The 20,981-nt window shown below is 41.8% G+C and overlaps 3 protein-coding genes across 27 annotated transcripts in view; 2 read left to right on the forward strand and 1 right to left on the reverse strand.

Annotated features, from left to right (window-relative positions):
* The first annotated feature begins 605 nt into the window (after window positions 1-605).
* Window positions 606-3,154, forward strand: TXNL4B (thioredoxin like 4B). 6 transcript variants are annotated; one of them, XM_069785634.1, is made up of 4 exons: window positions 606-735; window positions 1,683-1,848; window positions 2,187-2,338; window positions 2,787-3,154. In XM_069785634.1, exons 2-4 carry the CDS (start codon window positions 1,717-1,719, stop codon window positions 2,950-2,952), a joined length of 450 nt encoding a protein of 149 aa, XP_069641735.1. In that variant the 5' UTR covers window positions 606-735; window positions 1,683-1,716; the 3' UTR covers window positions 2,953-3,154. The 6 variants fall into 6 exon arrangements, with proteins under 6 accessions (XP_069641735.1, XP_069641738.1, XP_069641737.1 ...); XM_069785637.1 differs by lacking the exon at window positions 606-735 and adding an exon at window positions 855-1,018; XM_069785636.1 differs by lacking the exon at window positions 606-735 and adding an exon at window positions 1,247-1,356.
* A 1,098-nt stretch (window positions 3,155-4,252) lies between these two features.
* On the reverse strand, window positions 4,253-8,213 carry LOC104311885 (putative protein ARB2BP). Its single transcript, XM_009918148.2, has 3 exons — window positions 8,133-8,213; window positions 7,824-7,897; window positions 4,253-5,530 (listed from the first exon to the last, which is right to left on the reverse strand). The coding sequence occupies exons 2-3, from the start codon at window positions 7,851-7,853 to the stop codon at window positions 4,472-4,474; spliced, it is 1,089 nt and encodes a 362-aa protein (XP_009916450.2). The 5' UTR covers window positions 7,854-7,897; window positions 8,133-8,213; the 3' UTR covers window positions 4,253-4,471.
* A 736-nt stretch (window positions 8,214-8,949) lies between these two features.
* Window positions 8,950-20,981, forward strand: part of SENP7 (SUMO specific peptidase 7) — a 48,441-nt gene continuing 36,409 nt past the window's right edge. For 7 of the 20 annotated variants that reach the window (XM_069785609.1, XM_069785613.1, XM_069785618.1 and 4 more), the window contains exons 1-4: window positions 8,960-9,039; window positions 10,485-10,528; window positions 13,104-13,211; window positions 15,544-15,638. In XM_069785609.1, the coding sequence (XP_069641710.1) occupies window positions 10,493-10,528; window positions 13,104-13,211; window positions 15,544-15,638 (239 nt within the window). In that variant the 5' untranslated portion in view covers window positions 8,960-9,039; window positions 10,485-10,492. Of the gene's footprint in view, window positions 9,040-9,111; window positions 9,226-10,481; window positions 10,529-11,058; window positions 11,122-13,103; window positions 13,212-14,738; window positions 14,799-15,543; window positions 15,639-20,981 lie in introns of those variants that run through there. The other 13 variants (XM_069785623.1, XM_069785629.1, XM_069785611.1 and 10 more) reach the window with 12 other exon arrangements.

Here is a 20,981-nt window from a genome sequence, read left to right on the forward strand (position 1 = left end):
TAAATCTAATTCTGGGGTAATATATATATATACCTGCTCAGATAGAGAGCCACAGAAAGAGCAGCATATTATTAGGAAACTTATGAACTGGCATGCATTTTACGATACTGTAATTGGTCAAATTGGTGACTGACCTTTCCTTTTCTACTGTTCTTCAGATAAAATGAACAAAAATCCCAACCAACCTAACAGTGTGAAGTTAAGAGAAAATTCCTAAGTGTTACAATAGAGGTGTTCATAATTTTACATTTAAGCATACTGGCAAAAGCAAAAATCAAAAGAGTACGTTGTCCAGCTTGGAGAAATGAAGGGATCAGTTCCTCCGTTAACTTGTGTTACTGGAGCTCCAATTAAGTTAATAGCCGAAAGGCAGATTTACACAGTCTGAATACCTGACAGCAGCTTTTGACAAAAGCCACGTTACCTTTCAATGCATCCAACATGCGCACTACCATGTGATTACTGAAAGAATGACTCTCAATCTCTTTCAAAAACCTAAATTTGTAAGACTGAAAATATTTTTTCTGATTTGTTTTTTGTCCTAGCATGCCTTCACTGTAACTAATCCCAGGAACAGAAAGGCCCTTCCCCGGTATTTCAGAGACTGCGTAATTCGCCTTACTTCCCCAGCGCAGGCCCCTGCACAGCGATGCGGCTCCTCCACAGAGCGCGGCACTACACACGCTCCCTCACAACTAAACCGGCCCACGGCCGAACCGAACCCCGACGAGCTCGGTAACGCCTCAAAGCACCGCGCTGCGCCCCACAGCCCTCCCGGGGGCACCGGCCCGCCCCGCTCCCCCCTCCTGCGGCGGGGGCCGGCGGGGGAGCGCGGCCTCCGGGGCACCGCGGCCTCCGGGGGAGCGCCCGACCGGCGCCCGCCCAGGAGAGCCGGGCTGGGCGGCACGGTGCCGCACGGCAGGGAGGCGAAAGGCCGCTCCCGAGGTCACCGAGGGCCACCGGCGGGCCGAGGAGGGGACCGCGGGCGAGTCTCTCGCCGTTAATCCCCAGCGGCGAGGTACGCGGGGCGGGAGAGGCCGAGGCCGAGGCCGAGGCCTCCCCCCCCTTCCCTCCCTGCCTCCCTCCCCAGCGGCTGCGCCCGCACCTGCCCGAGCTCCGGCCGCGCTCCAGCCCGCCTGGCCTCCCTCTCGTCCGCCCCGGGAAGGGAAGGGGGCGGGCGGGCGGACGCGACTAACGGCCGCCCCGCGGCGGCCCCGACCCCTCCGCCATCCCGAGCTCACCTCACGGGGAGCGGCTTGCGCATGCGGGGCAGGGCCCGGTCCTCCGCGCCTCCTTCCCCGGGCGCGGCGCCGTGCCGGTTGGCCGTCCTCGGGGTTCCGCGGCTGCACGGCCAAGGTTCCGGCCCTCTCTTCTCCCCCCGCCGCAGGGCGCTGCGGGGTACGGGGATCCCTCTGGGCCCTGAGGGGGACTGCCGGTGGGGCCCTGCCGCTGCCCCGGGTGCGGGGCGAGGCCCTGCGGGCTGGGGAGTGGGTCGGGTACGGCCTGGGCCCGCCGTGCCGTGCTGGGCTGGGGCCGGGCCGTGAGGCGAACGCTGGAGCCCGAGGGGCTTGTCAGCCCGCTGTGGTGGTTGGCGGTTTGTCTCTCTTTTCGCTGGTAGCACGGCGAGGTTTCGCTTATTTTTGACTCAGGTTTTTGTTTTGTGGTTTTTTCCTAACTGTCAGGTAGGGATTTTAGTGGAAGCTGTGGTCTGTCGGGATGAGTTTTCTGCTGCCCAAACTGACCTGTAAGAGGGAAGTGGATCAGGCAATAAAAAGCGTGGCCGAGAAGGTTTTGGTTCTCCGGTTTGGAAGAGATAACGATGCTGTTTGTCTGCAGCTTGATGATATTGTAAGAGCAATTTTTTTCTTTTTTCTTTTTTTTAATGAACTTTACTAGTATACCTGTTGTGTACAAGAGAATGTCATATGTTGCTTTTGGCTAATATGGTGTCTCATGAAAATTTTGGTGACAAATGTAAAATGAAATAATACTACATTCATAAAACGGTTTGAAAATTAAGCAAATGTTTATGTTATTGTAATGAGTGTACAAAGTGCTTGAAGTAGATAAGATGTCATATTCTAGCTCTGCTTAAACTGATAAGAGAAGTGGGCTTTATAAAGCTTGCCACCCTTTTCCTCTGGTGTCTCAATCTGTTTGTCATCCACCTTTCTCACTCTTTTCAGCTTGCAAAGACAGCTCATGACCTAAGTAAAATGGCAGTCATTTACCTGGTGGATGTGAACAAGGTTCCAGTGTACACCCAGTATTTTGACATCAGTTATATTCCATCTACTGTATTTTTCTTCAATGGACAACACATGAAGGTTGATTATGGGTATGTCATCCTACCTGGCATTATCTATTGTATCTGTAAGAATTATCAGTCTTTCTCGATGTTACTGTGTCTGGGTAAGGTAATGTTTGAAAATGGTAATGTTACTGGCGTCTGCATTGGGAACTCTGTAGGAAGCCAGAAGGATGTAAAATTAAGAAGTATTTTGAAATAACACTCTCATGTAATAAGTAGGTGTCAGCTGTAATACATGCCTGACTCTGTGGGAAATAGTATGGTTAAAGTCTTAGACATGACACTGCACCTTTTTGGACTTTGGAGGTCACGGTATATTCCTGACTTGGTTATGCCATTACCAGTGCGTTTCGTTCTTTCAGAATGACCAGATCAGAACCCCTAATGTCATTATACACCTCTTCTTGTCTTTAGGTGTTTTTGCTTTGAACACTTTAACGTTACAATTCTACCTTTATCTTATGCTTATATTTAGGTCTCCAGATCATACCAAATTTGTAGGAACCTTCAAAACAAAGCAAGACTTTATAGATCTCATTGAAGTGATTTACCGTGGAGCAATGCGTGGAAAGCTCATTGTGAGAAGTCCTATTGATCCCAATAACATTCCTAAATACGACCTTCTCTACCAAGGAATTTAGTGGGTTGACCTGAGATAAAGGAATTACAGAAATGGCCAATGTTCTAGATCCCTTTTTTTCTTCAAGCGTTTTTAGCCACCTCTGACACCATGGGAGAGTTTGAACATTTATGTTCAAGGATCATATTGGTCTCCTTCTGAAGACAGACATTCTGTCACCTCATATTTCTCTCATAAATAAAGCTACGTGTTCACTCATAGTATTCACACAAGTGACTATTCTTTGAGTTGCATGCTGACCAGCACCTACAAAACAGGCAGGCTATATGCATCCTCAACGATGGCATCTCCAGTGCAACTTTCTTAAGTGAACTAAGGTACCGTATGGTCTATTAATTGTCTGTTTAGTACCATTTTCATTCAGATGTAAACCCAGGAAATGTATCTTTATTTAAAAAGCTATGCTTGCTCTCAAGAACGTTAAACTGACTGTGCCTTTCCAATGGAATTTTACACTTTTACCCATTATTGGATAACAGGACGAAAGGGTTTTTTTAAACAGTATTAGAGACGACTGAAATCTGAGCTGGATATAAACACAAAAGGGAAGTTGACGCTCTCTTTTTCTCTGGTACCCAGTATTACTGTTCAACAATTTTTTTGGCTGAGATGGGAACTGAAAGCGTAGGGCAAGGCTTTGTCATCCTTCAAAGTTCTTTTGCAGCCACTGAGCACTTGTAATTCCCACAGCATTAAACTGGAAATTCAGAATAACGGTTTTGTTTACATTCACTTTAAAGGTTATTTGACCTTCTGCTTGTATAAATCGCAAACCTTGAGTATGGACATTTAACAACTGTCTCTATTTCCCACCTCTGTCTAAAATTAAACAGCTGAGAGAAAACAGCAATATCATTCTTTTGCATCAGTTTGTTAACTGCAGGTTGCTAGAGTATTGCGTTTCTGTAGCAGCTCGTGCCCAGTAATCTCACTGGCTTAATTGGCTTTAAAATGGAATTTACTTCAGCTTACTCTATCATGCTTGGGGCATACCATCTCTGACTGGAGGGAAGGTAGTAGTATGTAGTTCCCCAAAGTATTGTTCAACTTAACAGTAAACATTTCAAGGAGGAAGGTGGATGTTCCAGCTCTTGAAAGATTTTGAACACTAAATGGTATATAGTAAGGAGGAAATAGATCCTTTATGTGCTTTTTGTATTCCAGATTTGTCCTTTTAATGAAAGCTATGCACTTAAGTGAGTGTTTTCCTGATAGTTTAGTCTGACTGTAGAGCCATCACTGCCAAATGTTTATGTAAAAAAGTGATACAGATGAGAGTTGATATACCTTAACATCTTTATTTTGTGCAACTTAAAATTAAGGATTGGGGCTTAAAGCTTTCAACAATGCACTTCTTTCTTAATAGTTAACTTGTATTTGCGTGTTTCTCAAAAACAAACTAGCTTCAAACTTAGAACTCTAAGTTGCTCCACAGTGAGATGAAGGTCCTTAGATAACTGAAAGGTGCAGAGGCAGTTATGAAAGGAAGAGACCACTATGAAGAACAAATCAGTATACCTTTATTTATTGTCTCTCTTCTTACTTGTGCTGCTTCTGGTTGCAACAGGTGAATACCTAAAGGATGTTGTCGTCTTCGCTTTCAGCGTGCTCTTCAGGTACTTAAAGATGGCGTGTAAGCAACAGGAGGGTGCTAAACCATACCTTTCCGTTCCAGCAGAGACAGTAGGACAATCCATTTTCACAAGAGAACCCACAGCTTTATCCAGAGGCTTACTGTTTGACACCCATTCACGGCAGTATTTCTGTATCCATTCTTGTATTTGTGGATCACTTCCAGCCTGGTGCTGTGTGTTGTGCATGGAGTCAATGAATGCCACAGAGTATACTTTATTCATTACCTCCCATTTTCTCTGCACCAGCAGATCAACAAATGCCAAGCCACCATAGCCATGGGCAATGAAGGCCACATTCTTGGCTGCGCTCTTTGAAATGAAATGATCCCATACATACATGGTATGCTCCTCGGGGCTGCTGCTGCCCCTCTTGGGGATCCACCAGATGGACTGTGTAGAAGTCAGTGCTTCTTCCCTAGTAGAAGAGCCTAACCTCTCCTTTTCAGTCTTCAGATCAACGAAGTTGTCATTGGGATTCAGTACAATCACTCCCCTGTGGCTTTGAAGAGCCATTTTGATGAATGGTATTTGTGTTCCATGCCTCAGGCCCTCGCTGACAATCGTCCTTTGCCCCCACTGTCCAGCACAGAAAACTCCGTGGTCTTGAAGAAGGACAATTAAGCTAGAGGAACTTAGTGCATTCTTGCTCATGAAAAAGAAGCTTCTTGGTTCAACCTCTGTAGCATCAGTAGGAATATAAACTTTCTGCAGCATGCAGACTCTTTCCAAGAGCTCATAAACATATTGGGTAATCAAATGTCCCAAAACTTGATAGCGTTTATGATTCTGCTCATGTGCATTCTTGTAATAATTGAAAACAAAGGACTCATTTGTATCCAAATGCCTCAGTTCCCCTTTTATATTGAAGTCGTACTTCAGTTCCTCTTGATACTCTGAACCCTCTATTAGTTTCCTCAAGCTTAGTTCGTGCTGTATTTGTAACCACTACAAATTAAGAAGACTATGTCAATGTAGCGATAGACCTCCATACACCACCTACATAAAGAAAACCTATTGTATTAGAATTCAGATTTAAAAGTGTTACAAAGTACTCATTGATACAGACGATCTCTTGGTGATCTAGTAAACCATCTGCTTGTAAAGCCTCTTACAGATTTCGGTTGCTAAATTCCAATAGCAGTACATTACTACTAATCTCTCCAGTTATTTGCTCATCCTTGCAAGCACTTTCCACATGGAAATTGTGGAATGCATGACAAAATAAACTAGCCACTGTAATCCAGGAACAGGAGAAAATAAAGTCTATGCAGCAAACTTTCGTGAGATTAGATTGAGGTCTCTAGTTTCAGCAAAGATCATTTTTTAACTCATATGACTGATCAGCTGGTAAGAATTATACCAGGAAGTGGTTTCCATGCAACTGAAAAATTAAGCTTATCATAACCTTCTCTTTTCCTAATAACTCTTCAGTCTACTACTGACTGTCACTGGCTGTGGAATGGTAAACATGGGGTAACCTTTGGTGTGCTTCGAATCCTACTTCTATATGATTTTTGTCGCAACAGAAGAGATTTGCAAGCATTAAATTCCCAGAATTATCAGGGGTTTTTTAAAATTAATTTAACATCTTAAACAGTAGTTTTGTTTTGGCAGATGGTTTACATGAAGTTATATTTGGCAAATACATTGGTACAGGCTACTATATACCTTTACATTTTTCTTGCTGAACTAACAGAGGTTTTTAGAACACAGTAAATCACATTCTGACTATGTTAAAACTCGCTATACCATCTGATAAAGCTGGTTCCTAGGACAGAAAGTGATCTGAAAGTTTTCATGTAAGCAACTTGAGGTGGAGCCCAACTCCTTAATGGAATGCAAGTTTCCTTGAGTAAACTGCTTAGCATATTGAAAAATATTTCTTACACTTCCAAATTAAAAAAAAAAAAAAAAGTTATTTGCTTTTCAACAGAGCAACAACATATACATTTTCCTTTTGTGCAATCTCCATTGGGTCAGAGATGTTAAGTCATCTCTTCAGGGTCATTCCTGTCTTCGGATTAATAGAGAGTAGGCTAGAAAATGCTACCTTCTCCTTTTTTATCTCATATAGTAAGTACACATAAAAAAGGGGAAAAAAAACCCCCAGTTTCTGTGATATATAACCCATTTACTGTCTCGCCAGTTTCTTGGAATGGAAACAGCACAAAGAAGTTGCAAGTGCACGCGTTCATCTATGATTTTTTCATTCTGCAGGAAGGCATGAAAGACACAAAGGAGATGGGAGGACAATCTGTTTGCTATACTACTGAAATATGGGCAATTCACACGAAAGAGATCATATTTAGTAGGGAGAAAAATGGACATGGTTTAAGGAAAGATGTCAGTGGAGGTGGTGAAGCACAGAGGATGCATTCCATAACAATTAGGAATAGGTAAATGCAGTTTCCTCGGAGTGGCATGCTGTCCACACTTCTCTCTGTCCCTTTCTCCCCTCACCTGTAAAAGGTTGGAGACTGTAGCTTCCCAACATGTTATGAACAGGAAGTTACTATGCTACTTCAGCTACTAGCAAAAACATTACTTTTTCAGTTCCAAAACAAAACAAGGATATGCGATTCCAAACTAAACCCTGTGTATGTGATATCGAACATCTACTTAAATGTCTACTTTAAAAACCATTGTGAAAGGTTTCTGAAGATTTCAGGAGCCAGAAACAAAAAAACCACAGTTTTACATCAGGTGTAGGTATGACTTCCCTTCCTAAAATTGCCTTCAGGGTGCAAACTGAAAAGTTTTGAAGCAATTTATAGAACTTTAGAGTTCACTTGAATAGCAGCTTAGAATCACATGTTTATTAGTCTGGAGGACTGATTTTATTTTAGTAATGCCATTTATAGAATTAAAAAGCAGCAATTATGAATTGTTCTAGATACAGCTGCATAAAGCTTTCACTTCTTTTTGGTAAATCTGCATTCTAAGTTGGCATTGGCTGTTGCTTGTGCTTCATTGTCTGTATATAAATGCAATATTCAAAGGTGTTTATTCTGGCAGTCTTTACAACTGCTATTTTGATTTTTAAAAAAATCACTGTTGTGGGAAAAAAAATCCCTCTTTCCCTTCCTCCCACTTTTCTGTTTGGATTGTAAAATGCTTCAGCTGTAAATTCAGCTAGTGTTTGTTACAGCAATTGGCATATTCTAAAGACTACTGCAGTATTACTCTTTATGAGATTTTTTCATTTAAAACATTTCATTCTAGTAAAGCCCAACATTACCATATGCTCTCCTGTAAAATCTGTCATCATCCTAGATGGAAGTCTTTTTCACTCTGGGATTGTAGACAGTTCGTCTGCATGAAAGAAAATAAACCCATGTTAGTTCAGGTTTCATTACTTTACGTACTTTAGTTCTGGGGTGTATCTATAAAATGTGTGATTGCTGGTAGTTACGGCCATCTAAGGCGTTTCAGTTCCCAATTACAAGCTAATATCTCATGTTTGTAATTTACACCTGACCATAAGTTAAAGCTAAGCCTCTTGAGCACGAAACTAAAAAGTTGTCAAAACTAGTTTTGCACAGCTTACCGTTCCTTGTCAGAAGGGCACTACCGAGAGCACAAACCAGAAAGCTACACACAAAACTCACAATTCTGAAGCTGCCCTGAAAAAAACCACAACAAAACACCAACAAAAAAGAAAGAAAAAAAACCACAAAACCCAACAAACAAATCTCTGTCTCCACTTGGCTGCGGGAGCCTTTCCGCGGCCGTCGGTTATGAGGGCTCTCCCCAGCCGTGCCCGGCAGCCGAACCTCCCCGCCGGGGGCGGGCGGCGGCGGCGGCCCCCGCAGCAGCAGCGCGGTGGGCGAGCTGCGTCCGGCGGGGGGAGCGACCCGCCCGGCGGGCTCTGACTGAAAGGAGGGCTCAGGTCCGAGGGGGAAAACGCCGTGGGCAAGGCGCGCTCTAAACCTCATTCCGTTGGGTTGTCTATTACTTCTTTAAAAACAGCCAGGTTTTCTTGATTCCTTCCGCAAATTTTAGTAGACGTTTGCTAGCCCGTGCTTCCTTTTACTGTATTTTATTGCGCTCAGGGAACTAACAACTTCGTTACCGCTCGCCAGGTGCAGGGAAGTGCGCCTGACGGCACACCTGCGGCACTACCATTTGCCTCTTTTCCCCTCAGCGGCTCCGTATCAGGCTAAACCCAAGAAAGTGAAAAACGGGGGCGGCACGCCTGTGAGGGCCGGGCCGGGGGCGGTTTGTAGGGCGGGCGGGGAGCGGGAGCCCGCGGGACACGGCGAAGGGGCTGCGGGCAGCGCCTGAGGGAGAGGGCGGGAGGGCGGTTACTGCCGTTGCGGGGCGGGGCGGGGGACGGGCGGCCCTGCCGGGCCGGTGGAGGCGGTGCCCGGCCCGGAAGTACCGGGGGAAGCTGCGCAGGCGGCGGTGGGGCCTGGATAAACAACAACGGCAGCGGCGCCGCCGCGGTGAGTGACGTGGGGTGCTGCCGGCACCGCGCACTTTCCGCCCTTTAGCCGCCGCTGGTGGGGTGCTGAAATAAAGCTGGTTAGCGGCGACCCGGCGGGTCCTGCGCCGCCCGGTGTCCCCGCTGGCCGGGGCTGGGCCGTTCGTGCCGCGCCGGGTGTCTGTCGCGAACGAGCGAAGCCGGCAGGGGAGGGCGGGTGAGCGGCCGGACACCGCGGGGCGGGGGGCGTGCGGCGGCGTGTGCTGCTCCTTTGTGAGGAGGCTAAGGAGGGGGTGGGAAGGCGGACTCGGTGACCCTCGGCCCTTGTCCGTTTGTCGGCGAGAAGCCCGTTCCCTTCCTGGCGGGGGGAGCCGGCAGGTGGTTAGGAGCTGGGGCCCGGCTCTGTCCCGCCGCCCCGCTCGGTGTGGGCGGGCTCCTGCGGTGACAGCCCGGGTGGTGACAGCCCTGGGTGGTGCCTCCGTTCCCCCCCGAGCTGTGAGAGGGCCGCCGTTGGTCAGCTCTGCCTCTTGGCAGGCGTCGGAATAGGCAGCGGTTTGGCTTATCTGGGGTGGCCTGTAGATGTTGCTGTTCCCCACACCGGGAGAGTGGGGCTGTAAGTTGAAAAACGGCCGAGCTGAATGAAACTACACGAACTTAAAGGTCTTCTTGAGAGACTTCAAACTAGCTGTAAACTTTGAAGGTCTTCCACCGGAGTCATACAGGGTGTTTATAAAGAGAATAAACCCCTGTGAATGCTGAAAGCTCTGAAGCTATGCGCTTCCACTGAGGGAGAAGTTTATCTGTTAACAGGAATCCTTGAATTTTGTTTATTCTTGGAGCTCCTGTAGTGTCACCAATGTTTTCTTTGACCCCTTTTCACTTCATAATCAAAGCCTGAGTTGCTTACTAGTTGCATGCTTGCCTGGGGGTGGAGTTAAGCAGTAAATGCCTTCACTAAGAATAAATTATAGTTGAAAATCTCATTAACAGTTCTGTCCATGCTGACAATCCAGAGCCTTGCTCAAGCACATGCCTTTCTTGTATTGTGGCTGTCGATGACTTTTACCAAGGCCTGTAGTGACAGGACAAGGGATAATGGCTTTAAACTAAAAGGGGATAGATTCAGTTTAGATGTTAGGAAGAAGTTCTTCCCTGGGGGGGTGATGAGGCACTGAACAGGTTGCCCAGAGAGGTTGTGGATGCCCCATCCCTGGAAGTGTTCAAGGCCAGGCTGGATGGGGCTTTGAGCAGCCTGGTCTAGTGGAAGGTGTCCCTGCACATGGCAGGGGGATTGGAACTAGGTGATCTTTAAGGTCCCTTCCAACCCAAACTGTCTATGAATGAGTTTTCTTTGTGCTAGCTTGCTCAAAAATGATTTTCTTGTTCTTGCTTAGTAGCTGCTGTTGTGGTCCTGCTCCCCTCTGAGTAAATAAAACACAAATTGCTGAGCTTATTTTATATCTTTTTTTTCAGTAGAGAAAATCATGGAAGGAAGAACATCATCTTCAAGTCATGTCAGTGTAAGTGTTCCTGCAATTTGCAACAATTTACTTTGAGGCTGTGGGTATCCTAGGGTGGTCTGATGTATTTGTGCCACCAAATTCATTCTCCAGTGGTCCAGCTTTTGCTTTGTTGGAGAACTGTTTCCTGAGATACAGTTTACTCTGGTAGCAGTCAATAGTAATGTCTGCTGTTGAACATGTGTTAATACATGATAGGCTCAACGTTTGTTCGCACATAAACAGTGCATTTTCAAGGATATTTTAAGACCTAAGCTAACATCTAAAATATTAAGAGGAATGCTCAGGTAGAACAGATGCATAATATTTAGTTATCTGCAGAGATGTGTTTAGAGACTACTTATGCTAGTGTTTATTTTTTCTAAAATATCCCTATTAGTAGTAGTTACAGCAATGGAAGCACTGGTGAAAACAAATGGTAGGCACAGCAGCTGGTTTGAATTGGGTAAGGTCTGGACTCTCTAGTGTTTTAGAAATAAGCTGCTTCCAGCACCTTGTTTATGCACTTTCTCTGATCCTTCCTTCTACAGGTGGGAACCTTCAGAAAAGTACTGCTGGTTTAGATGAGGAGTCTGCTAAGTGTGTATGCACATGTATGTGTTGAGTTAGTCACTTTCTGTTAGGGAAAAGCTGAGGCAACTGCATATGTTGCACTTCCCATAGATACAGACCTCTGTTGTTTACCTCTTGAATTTGTGCTTGTTCTGTAAGTTAATTGTGGGCACTGCAAACCAGCATCATCTTAATGAGTGCAAGCATTGGGAAGATGTTGTACGGTGAGGTGGAAATTTTGCTGATGAACGTATCTTGTCCTTTTTATCCCTTTCTGTCTGTCCATCTGTCTCTTTCTGTTTTCTGAGTCTGACCTTACCTGTTCTCAATGTTATCTGTTATGTTATTACAGAGGTTATCTGAACTTCTGTAACTTTAAATGCATGCTAAAATTTCAGACACATATGTGTTCTTAGGAAGCTCATAACAGAAACCAGTAGTCAGGCAGCAGGTGGAATTCTGAAGTAAGAAATTTGTACCTGGCCATTAAGGTGTGGATCAGAAGGATGCATTCTGACTGATAAAACAGGTTTATAGACCACTTCTCAAAAAAAAAAAAAAAAAAAGAGATCTAATTGCAGGTGTTCTTGAATAAGAAAATGTTTATTTCAATCCTTAAATGTTGATTGAAAGGGAAAGGAGGTACTTGTATTAGAAGTTGTTTCCTATGCGTAACATTTACAGCCTTTATAATTTGAGGAATCTGTTATGAAAGGCATATTTGTTATTACAGCGTTTGACCAGCAAAGGCAGTTTGAGGTACTATATAGAAGTTCAGGTCTAACTACTAAAACAATAAATCTTTGTTTCAAAGAAGTGTAGAGAAGGAATAAGAGCACTCACAATTCAAACTGAAGAGTTGAAGGATTATCTCATTATGGTACAGTATGCTTCAGTTACGGTCTGTCTGAAGGTCTACCTACAGAACTAATGAATGCAGTTTCTGTGTTGTTAATGAAGTTGTTAGCATCACTGTTCTAGAGTCTTTGCTTGTAATCTTATGTTACAAGGTAGGGCATCTGGTGGCTTGCAAATTGAGTTCATAATACACTTGACAGTGGCCATTATGTGGAATAGCTTCAGCTCCTTCCTAGCTGAGATAGACTCAGTTGTCTGAAAGATGTAAATGTTGCATTCTCTCTCTGATACATTCTAATGTGGTTGTGTTTGCAGTGTAAGGTTTTGCTTCTCAGGATACCTGGTGAAATAGCAAGGCTTGCACTTTTATTCTTTCAGCTGATGTTATTTTAACTGGTTTAATCAAGTGATAGGAAATGTCACCCTCTTTCCTTGTCTTGATGAACTGGTAGGAATTTAGTTTGACCATTTTTGTTTTGAATTTCAATGAATGAACATTATTTCCTACATATCTTTTTCTGAATTGGCAAATTTCTACGAATTACGAACAGCTTTATCTTTCAGTAATTACTTTTGAAATGCTGATTCCATTTTTTTGAAGGTTGGCAATGACAATAGCTGATACCATATTGAGTACGTTATAGTGTACTGATGCTAAATTATCATACCAAAATACTTGTACTATTTGAAGTTATAATTGCTCTTCATACTGAATTTTTTTTTGAGAGCAGGCCTGCTGTGACATTCACCATGACATTCAGCTGTTTTGGTTTCTGTTTATCATTCTCTAAGCTGAGATGATTAAGCTAGAGTGTAAACAAATCAGAGGGAACTAAGAAAACTCTAAGTGCCAGTAGATTTGATTCTCACCTTCTGGGCATGTGTTTGAAGTTGTTGTAAAGTTAATTATATAGGAGGAGCTTTTTCTTGATTTTTTTTAAGACAGTTCATATGTTAAAACTAGCTCCTCATGTGGTATGAGGCATGATTTAGGATCAAGCATCAGTGAGGAATGCATTTAAATGGAAATCACAGGCCAGTGCTTCCCTTACAACTTTGTTATTTTACCTGACAATTAAGAAAGCTTTGTACTTGGCAGTATGCCAGCTCATAGCACCAGTGGATAATTTAGTTTTATCACGTGTGTAACATCATCTATTTTCAGTTTCGTATACCAAAGAAGAAAACAAACACCAAGTCAGAGGATGTCCAAGTTCAGTCCCCTTTGGCAAGGCTCCCAGGCTCCCACCATTGGGACTACCCTTTAAAAGAGGTAAAGAGAAGTTCTTTGGAGTCTAAAGTGTATAGGAGGATGTTATATGGGGTTTGGGTTCTGTTCTGGAGGCTGGATTTTTTCAATACCGGGTGCTGCTTTGTGACCAATATCTGACCCAGATTGTCTTGGAAAGAGAAGTGTGTAGGTCTGAACTCTGCCTGCAAAGTCTCAGTGCCTTATTGCCAGTCTACATAATTAAAAAGCAGAGTTGGTCTTCAGGTGTCATTTGAAATTATCTTGAAAATTGTGAATTTAAAGGCAAATATAATGTGGTGGGTTTTCTGTGTTGGGGTTTGTTTTGTTTTGGTGTTTTGGTTTTTTTTTTGTCTCCTGATTCCTGAACTTTTAGGTTACATTTAGGTCACTTACCAAACTTTTTGTTATGATAAAGAAAAAATTTTTACATTGAGTTTTCAACTAGTCATTATTTGTATCCAAGAGCTTAAATTTTAAGAGAATATATTAAGTACTGCATAACTTTTTACAGAATTTTAGGTGCTAATACAGAAATCACTGATTTCAGTATTAAGACCAAAAGACTGTAGGAGTACTGAATGGCATTTATCGTAAATGACTGTCGTGATCATCTCAGTCACATATAGAAGCAAATATTTGCTTCCATAAATCTGTTTCAAATTCAGTAAGCACTTTTAAAATGCCAGGTTTTGGAAACATACTTTGCTACTCTTGACTTCTTCAGCTCGGCATTGAGAGTTTGTTGCTGGTTTTAGTGCTTTCAGAATCATGGGGCTGAACAAACAGCATCCCCCACAGAGAAGTTTTAAAAACCTAGTGAGGGAAGTTAGGAATTTTTGACTTACAGTAATGGTGATAATGCGATCCAGATCTCTTGGTAGGTCTGATCATCTGAGCATGCTGTAATATAAAATCACTGCATGGTTGTGTTCTTTACTGTTACTCTTAGTGAGCAGGGCATCCAGTTACAGTCAGGTTTTGAAGTTGGGCGTAATGTATCCTATGGTTACAAGCAGCAGCCTCTTAGGCAGAGGCAGACAGCACTTGCATGGCATTCTTCCTGTCTTTCTCTTTGCCTCTATGAAAACAGTGATTAGACTGGGTGAATTGAAAAAATCTTTTTTTTCCCCCTTGTTATTTCCTGTATACTGTCTAATTTTCCATTCTTATTTTTCTTACCTGTGTCTATATATTTCAGACATTTCCATGTGGTAGAGGGCTCTGTGTGCTTTAAACACTGACTAGTCTTTATATTCTACTTTAAAAGAAAAGATTGCTCATGAGGTATCATAATTAAAGTAAATATTACTGGTTTATCCATACAGAGGTCTGTCCGTGTTGTATTTAGTGTTGCCAGAGTTTGCTCCATGTTGTTTGAGAAATTCTGTGCAGCTTTCAGTGATTTGGGTCTATAGGTCTCTAACGTACTTGAAGACCAGTGCTATGAGGTGAACTGGATGATGTTGGAAGGCAGGAGGAGGGGAGGGCACCTTCAAGGCAATTTCTTGCTACCAACTGTTTTAATAATGAGGGTATTTTCCATTACAGAGTCAGTCCCTATGGTAGGGAAAAGATTGATTTGGGATGCACCTTTCAGACTTCACTAAAGTATGTAAAATATGCTCGGGCATGAATTTTTCAGATGCCTTCACCCCACACTTAAACAGAAATTAAAATAAGTTTGCTTTCAGCCTGACTGGCATAATTTCAAAACATCTGTTTGGTTTATTACCTTTTACATTAAAAAAAGTGAGGAGTGACTAGGAGGAGGTAATGGCAGAGGGAGGTGGGGTTTTGGAATTGCAGAAATAACTATATGTTTTGGTGGGGCTTCATTTATTTAATTTGAAAATGTAAGTGCATTCTGGTAAGGTAAGAGAATTTGGAAAAAATGAAGTCTTGCTGTTGTGGGCTTTGCCACCTGAGTACCAAACCTTCAAATTCCTCTTCCTTCTCAGAATTTTCTATCTTGGCTGGAATATAATTTGGTTAAATGCATGGAATTAAAGAAAGTAGAGGTTATTGTGTATTTGTGATTATGTAACACAGGCCTAATATTTAAGTCCCTGTTTGGGATAGTCCCCCTTTAAATAGGGAAGTATTTGAATTGTCCTGTATTGTCAAATATTTTTAGGACAAAAAAGGTTCCATTCCAGATCAGGTGGTATGTGGGTGCTTTAAATCAACCAAATTCATTCTTTGCAAAATTGTTGTATATACTCTTTGTGGCTCTGCTTTGTTGGATCAGTTGCATTGTTTAAACACCTGGCATTGTTCCCTTTTTCTAGTGTAATATCTATTATGACATATTTATGTCTGTTGGAACCTGCTCATTTTGTTTGTTTTATTTCAGTGGAAATTAAGTGCCAACAACAGAGAGCCTTCCACAAAAGGAAAAAGGCAAAAGGACTGTGACAGACACAGCTCTAATGATGAAGAATCAATTGGGTAAGAAGTAATCTCAAAATTAGTTCTTCTCTGTTTGTATATTCAGAGTTTCATGATCGTTCTTGAAGATGGGTATCTCTGGTCTCTGCATAACTATTTGTGTTGTGCAGAGATGGTTTTCAAGCTGTTAGGTAGCCCACCTTCAGAGAATCATGTTTCGGTGATTTAATGGCAACTGTAACTTTTTCTTTGTTTCAACACAATACAAGACTTTGACATCAGAATGGGAGTGTGATACTTACTAGAGGAATTACTGCTTGTTGACCTGCTTGGAATCCTGAAAGGTGTTCATTACTCTAAGTGTAAATTGTCATTCGAGCCCTAGAGATTTTAGATATTTAAGAAGTTTCCCAGATTATCTTTTGCTTGTCACTTTTTGCTCTGTAGTCCGCAGTCGTCAACCTGGCTTTATCAACTCTTAAAAAAACCCCAACCAAGCAATATGATGATTAGTAGGGGAAGACAGTAAAATCTAGAGGTTTTTCACCTCTATGTTAATCAATACACCTAAGTGAGTAAATAAGACTGCTGATGTGCCCCTTCTTTATGCTGTGTTGCCAAAAGCAAGTATCTTCATTTCTTTGAGATATGGCAAACTATTTAAAATCATCTTTGGTGAAGCTGTCAGCTAGATCAAAGTTTTCTTGGATAAACAATTAAGCTGTTAAGTGCTGTAGTTGACAAATGGAAATGAACGTGAAGAATTAGATTCATCAACAGCAGCTAGGAAGCATAATGACTTCATGATGAAATTAATTATATTTATCTTAATGAAGCAATTATGATTCCACAAATCATTCATACCTCCATAAATAAAAATATGCATTCTCTGCCTCATTTTCTGACTGGAACTTAACTTGACCATAGTGATTTCTTGTCAGGAGAGGCTGTTAAAACCAAAGTGCATGGATAATGAAAATGCTTAATGACAACAGGTGATTGTGACACTGCTGAATTCAGTGTTTTTGTGACCTATGAATAACCTGGTCTTTATATTCAGAATGCTTCAAACTGTTGCAGAGAAGAGGTGAACTTGTAAAAGATTCTGAATTTATTTTTCATACATCCTCAGAGGCATAGCTGTCAGTTTACAAGTAGTTACCTCAAAATGCTTCTCTCGGTAACTTTAACTGAGGGACTGGCTCACAGGGTCAACCTAGCAGAATTTAAAAGCTATGTTAATTTCTGTTTCCTGAGTTTTAATTATGGTGTGAAACGGTTGATATTGGATATCAATCTCTATAGGTCTTTCAGTAAACTTTGAACTGACCTTTCAAAGTTGAGGAGCTTTTTAAAAAAAAAAAGTACCTTTGGATCTGTTACATAAGTTAATTTTCTGTTACACATGTTAATTTTGATAGGTGAGAGACTTTCAAGTAGCATTTGTAGGTATTCCATCATTTTTACCAAAATTCTTACCAGCACATTCATGAGAAATGATTTAGACTGTAAAGAGACAGCAAATATTCAGATATTAAACCTGTGCTTTTTTCACTTCCTCAAAAAGCTGCGTGTCTAGAGACTAGCTGGAGGTTTTGCGTAAAATAAACTTAATATACTGTCTGCAATAAAGCTTGTTCCAAGTATTTCATTTGGGTACCCAGTTTCTCAGTAAGTCAAAATTAACACACTGACCTCATTGCATAATGAGTAGAAAGAGCACACAGGTTCTAAAGAGGTGGTGTTTGTTGAGCAAAAGTCTGAGACCTGACAAAACGCAGAAGAGGAAAGAGTGAAGTGAGAATGCTGAAAATCTTTCTAATGCAAAAGTTTCTCTGTTCCTTCTTCCCAGTGAGGAATTTTTAATTTGCGTTGAAAAGTGCGAAATAAGTCTTAGTGACAAACTCCTGTTAGCTCCCGATGTTTTAAAACCAGTCTTTTTATTGATAGGAGCTAATTGCAAATACTTAGAGAGGCATGCTTCATTGAAAGTGTTGCTTAAGCATTGTTATTGGCACTTAATTTTAGTCGGAAAGTACAAAGTGGGATGTATTAGCACAAACCCACCTTCACTTGTGTTTTTAACTGAAGTTCTGGATTATAAAATTTGGTGGTTGATTGCTTCTGTCAGTCCTGCTGTGATGTGAGACTGTGGGGGGCTGGAAGCAGCAACCACAGCTGCTCTCACATGAACACCTCTGCTCATGGCCTTGTGAAAGGTCACTGTCAGGTGATGTGTTCGTGATGCCAGACAGGGCTCTCAGGGCAGATTAGTTCCCTAGACCTTATCGTATGCTGGAGGTCTCTTACATGTTCTCACAATTGTGTCACAGAACAGATTAGAACTGTCATGAAATATGAATAGTTCAATTTATTAGTGTCATTGCAGAAAGTTAGGTGTGGTACTTATGTAATTGGCCAATTAATGTTTTGTATCCTACTTATGAAACTTCTTTGTTGTTGAGGAAGTGGGTAACACTATTTCAAGGGGTAGCTATCGCCACCTGGAGATAGAGTTTAGAGGCATCCACCTACTTCAGTTGTATTACTCCTGCATTCTCCCAAGAGGGAAACGGGGGGAAATAAAAACAAATAAAAGAAACAGAACAGAACACTGTTCTGAAATTCAAGCTTCTCATCTTGGTCCATCAAATTTTCTTTAGGGGGAGGGTGGGAGGTGTACTTAAATAAGATGTGTGTGATTCTTTCAGCTCAGTATTTTAAACGGTAATTGAAATGCATGTCATGGCTGAATCAAGTACTGACCCCATAGCAGTCAGGTTTTTGTGGCAATCGTTTATTTACATGCTGGTTCCCCTTGCCCTAACAAGCACATGTGGGCAGTAATAACTTCCTGGTCTAGCAAAGCAAGGAGGTTAGTAGGGATGTTCATGTTTGCTGTTAAAACATGGACTTCTAATCAGTTGGTGAAAGGTCATGGCCTTAAAGTAGGAGGAGGACAGACAGAGGCTTTCTTCTCAACAGGGTATAGTCAGTGAATGTGGTAATCAGAGTTTCACATTAATGATAGTGCATCTCATTATTCTTTTGGGCTCCGAAAGGCCAAAGACCTCCTGAGCTGTGCGCTTGCTGCAGAAGCTCAGATAACTGAATACACATAAAGTCTATAAGTGGCTTTATCTTGTAAATCCAGGACAGATGTTCAGCTTTTATAGGACCTGACAGGATGGCCCTCACGTGGTACGTGGCAGGCCACTGTCAAAATATTTATTTCCCAAAACTTGGGTTTACTAGTAGAAGAATGCAGGTATGAAGATGGTGATGTAGACAATTAATAATAATTTACTTCAAAAGGAGCCAGTAGCCTCCAGGTCTCATTTTGATCACTTTCTAATACAGATTTGAACAAACTGAAGCCAGTGGTTACAACACTGGTGTGTGCGCAAATATGATCCTTGAGAAAGGAACTGGATCTAGCAGCTCTGATTATTGGGTGAAATAGAGGTCAAACATTTTCCCCAAAGGAGTACAAATCATTAATAGCTTTTGGTTCTGCACTTTGTAAGGTAGGATAATCCTTTTTTTTGCCTGTGAAAAGTGATATGAGACTTGCCAGGAACAGCTAACAGCATTTTTCATAATTTTTTTTTTTTGTCTGTTCCATCCTTACATGCGTAAGTACATTTTCATTACCTTTGCTTATATATTTTTTTCTGTTTTGTGGAGGTAGATAAGAGAGAGTGTGGTAGGTGCTTCCTTTGGAAACAAAAATAACCACCTTTGGTTTTCCTTCACCAAGATGCCTCCAGTCTTACTGTTGTGCAGGTTACTTGCTGGGTCTGCCAGTGGGACTTGCTTTTAATGTATACTTTGCTTGCTTTTTTTTCTGCTTGACACTAATTTTTATCTTTTGAAATGTCTTTTGCATGACTTGCTTACTTTATTCTGTAGAGAGTTTAACAGGTAATTTAGGGATCTATGTCCCAACCATTGTTTACAGAGATACAGGCTGGCTTAAGTGTAGATATTTTTCCTGAATCTATTTTACGCCTGGTTCTTAATGACATTTTTCAAGAAATGCTGCCAGATGCCATTCTTGCTTTAGAAAGGCAAGCCATTGAAAGCTCTGATGCCACTGTACATCTGTGAAGATCAGGCCATAACCAGTTGTCCTATCAAGGTCTTCAGTCAAAAACTGGTGCCGCAAAAGAAGTGATGCCTTAGGCTGGCACTGACATCTTTAAGACTAGCCAAATGTTTACTGTTTTCTTCCTTGTTTGTTGAAGGTTCCTCTCCTCTGCACAGATTTCCAGTGCAAAGCTAGTTGCACAGGTGTGCACATGCTTTAAATTGTAAGATTTTTGCAAAGATACTTACTTAAAATGTATAAACCCCATTTAAATCAAGTGAGTGGGAAACACTGCAAATTCTGTACCTAGTAACAATTAGTAAACCAAACTATGGAGGGGCCTGGAGCCTCTCAAGGTCTAGCCTGATGTGAATGTGAGCAAAGGATGTCAGACCTGAGTTTCCAAGGTGGCCAACAAACTATAGGTAGTGAAATCCAGTTTCACTGGAAATTATGCTTCTGACTTCTTTACCTCCTGCTGTGGGCTTTGTCTGTCATGATGGTATTGTTAAACACTCGAAAGGTTGGAATCTTTTCTGTTATCTTTACAAGTCTTGATCATACAATTAAAATAAAGATTCTTTGACCTGTATGTTCACACTGGACTAATTACCTTGCAAGTTCAGGCTATTGAATTTTTATCACATTTCTTAAAGGTATATATTCTTTATTTCCTTAGATATTGCTTATATATTCCTTATTTCTAATATAGCTTGCAGTTGGACAAAGAATAAATGATGTATAAGTCTAGTTACTGTAAGCTCTTCTGGTTGTATTAAACTATGGTTTGTGTATCAACTCTGAACACTTGAGAAGCCCAGAAAAAAGCTAGAACTTCTGACTTAGTGGTGACTTCTGTAGAAAAGAAGTCTCTTGCTTCCTATGCTAATTCGAGAACACTTTGCAGGCTTGGTCTATGCTCACTAGGCTGCTACAGTTGGGCTCCACCATGTAAGACATTAGTGTTACTAAATTGTCTCTCATGACCTGTATTTACTGTCTAAGGTTTTCAGTAGTTAAAGCATATCTTTAGATGAAACTCCAATCCCTGGATCCTTGGAGTGTAGCACAAACCTTTTTTAGGCCTACAGTATTCAAAGCCCATACTCAGACATAATAGGTTCTTAAAAATAGCAGTTCTTTGCTTTAGTAATCATACAGTATATACAGGTCTAGGTAAAAGAAGAAATGTATACCTGCCTTTTCCTGACTCTGCCTAAAACATTCTGGAGGACTCCTGTGGTTTAGGTCAGTCTTCTAATGAGACTGTCATTGTACATATGACTTCTCATTGTCTTTATAGAGCCAAACTC

The sequence above is a fragment of the Haliaeetus albicilla genome, chromosome 6 (assembly GCF_947461875.1).
Source record: "Haliaeetus albicilla chromosome 6, bHalAlb1.1, whole genome shotgun sequence".
NCBI classification, from domain to species: Eukaryota; Metazoa; Chordata; class Aves; order Accipitriformes; family Accipitridae; genus Haliaeetus; species Haliaeetus albicilla.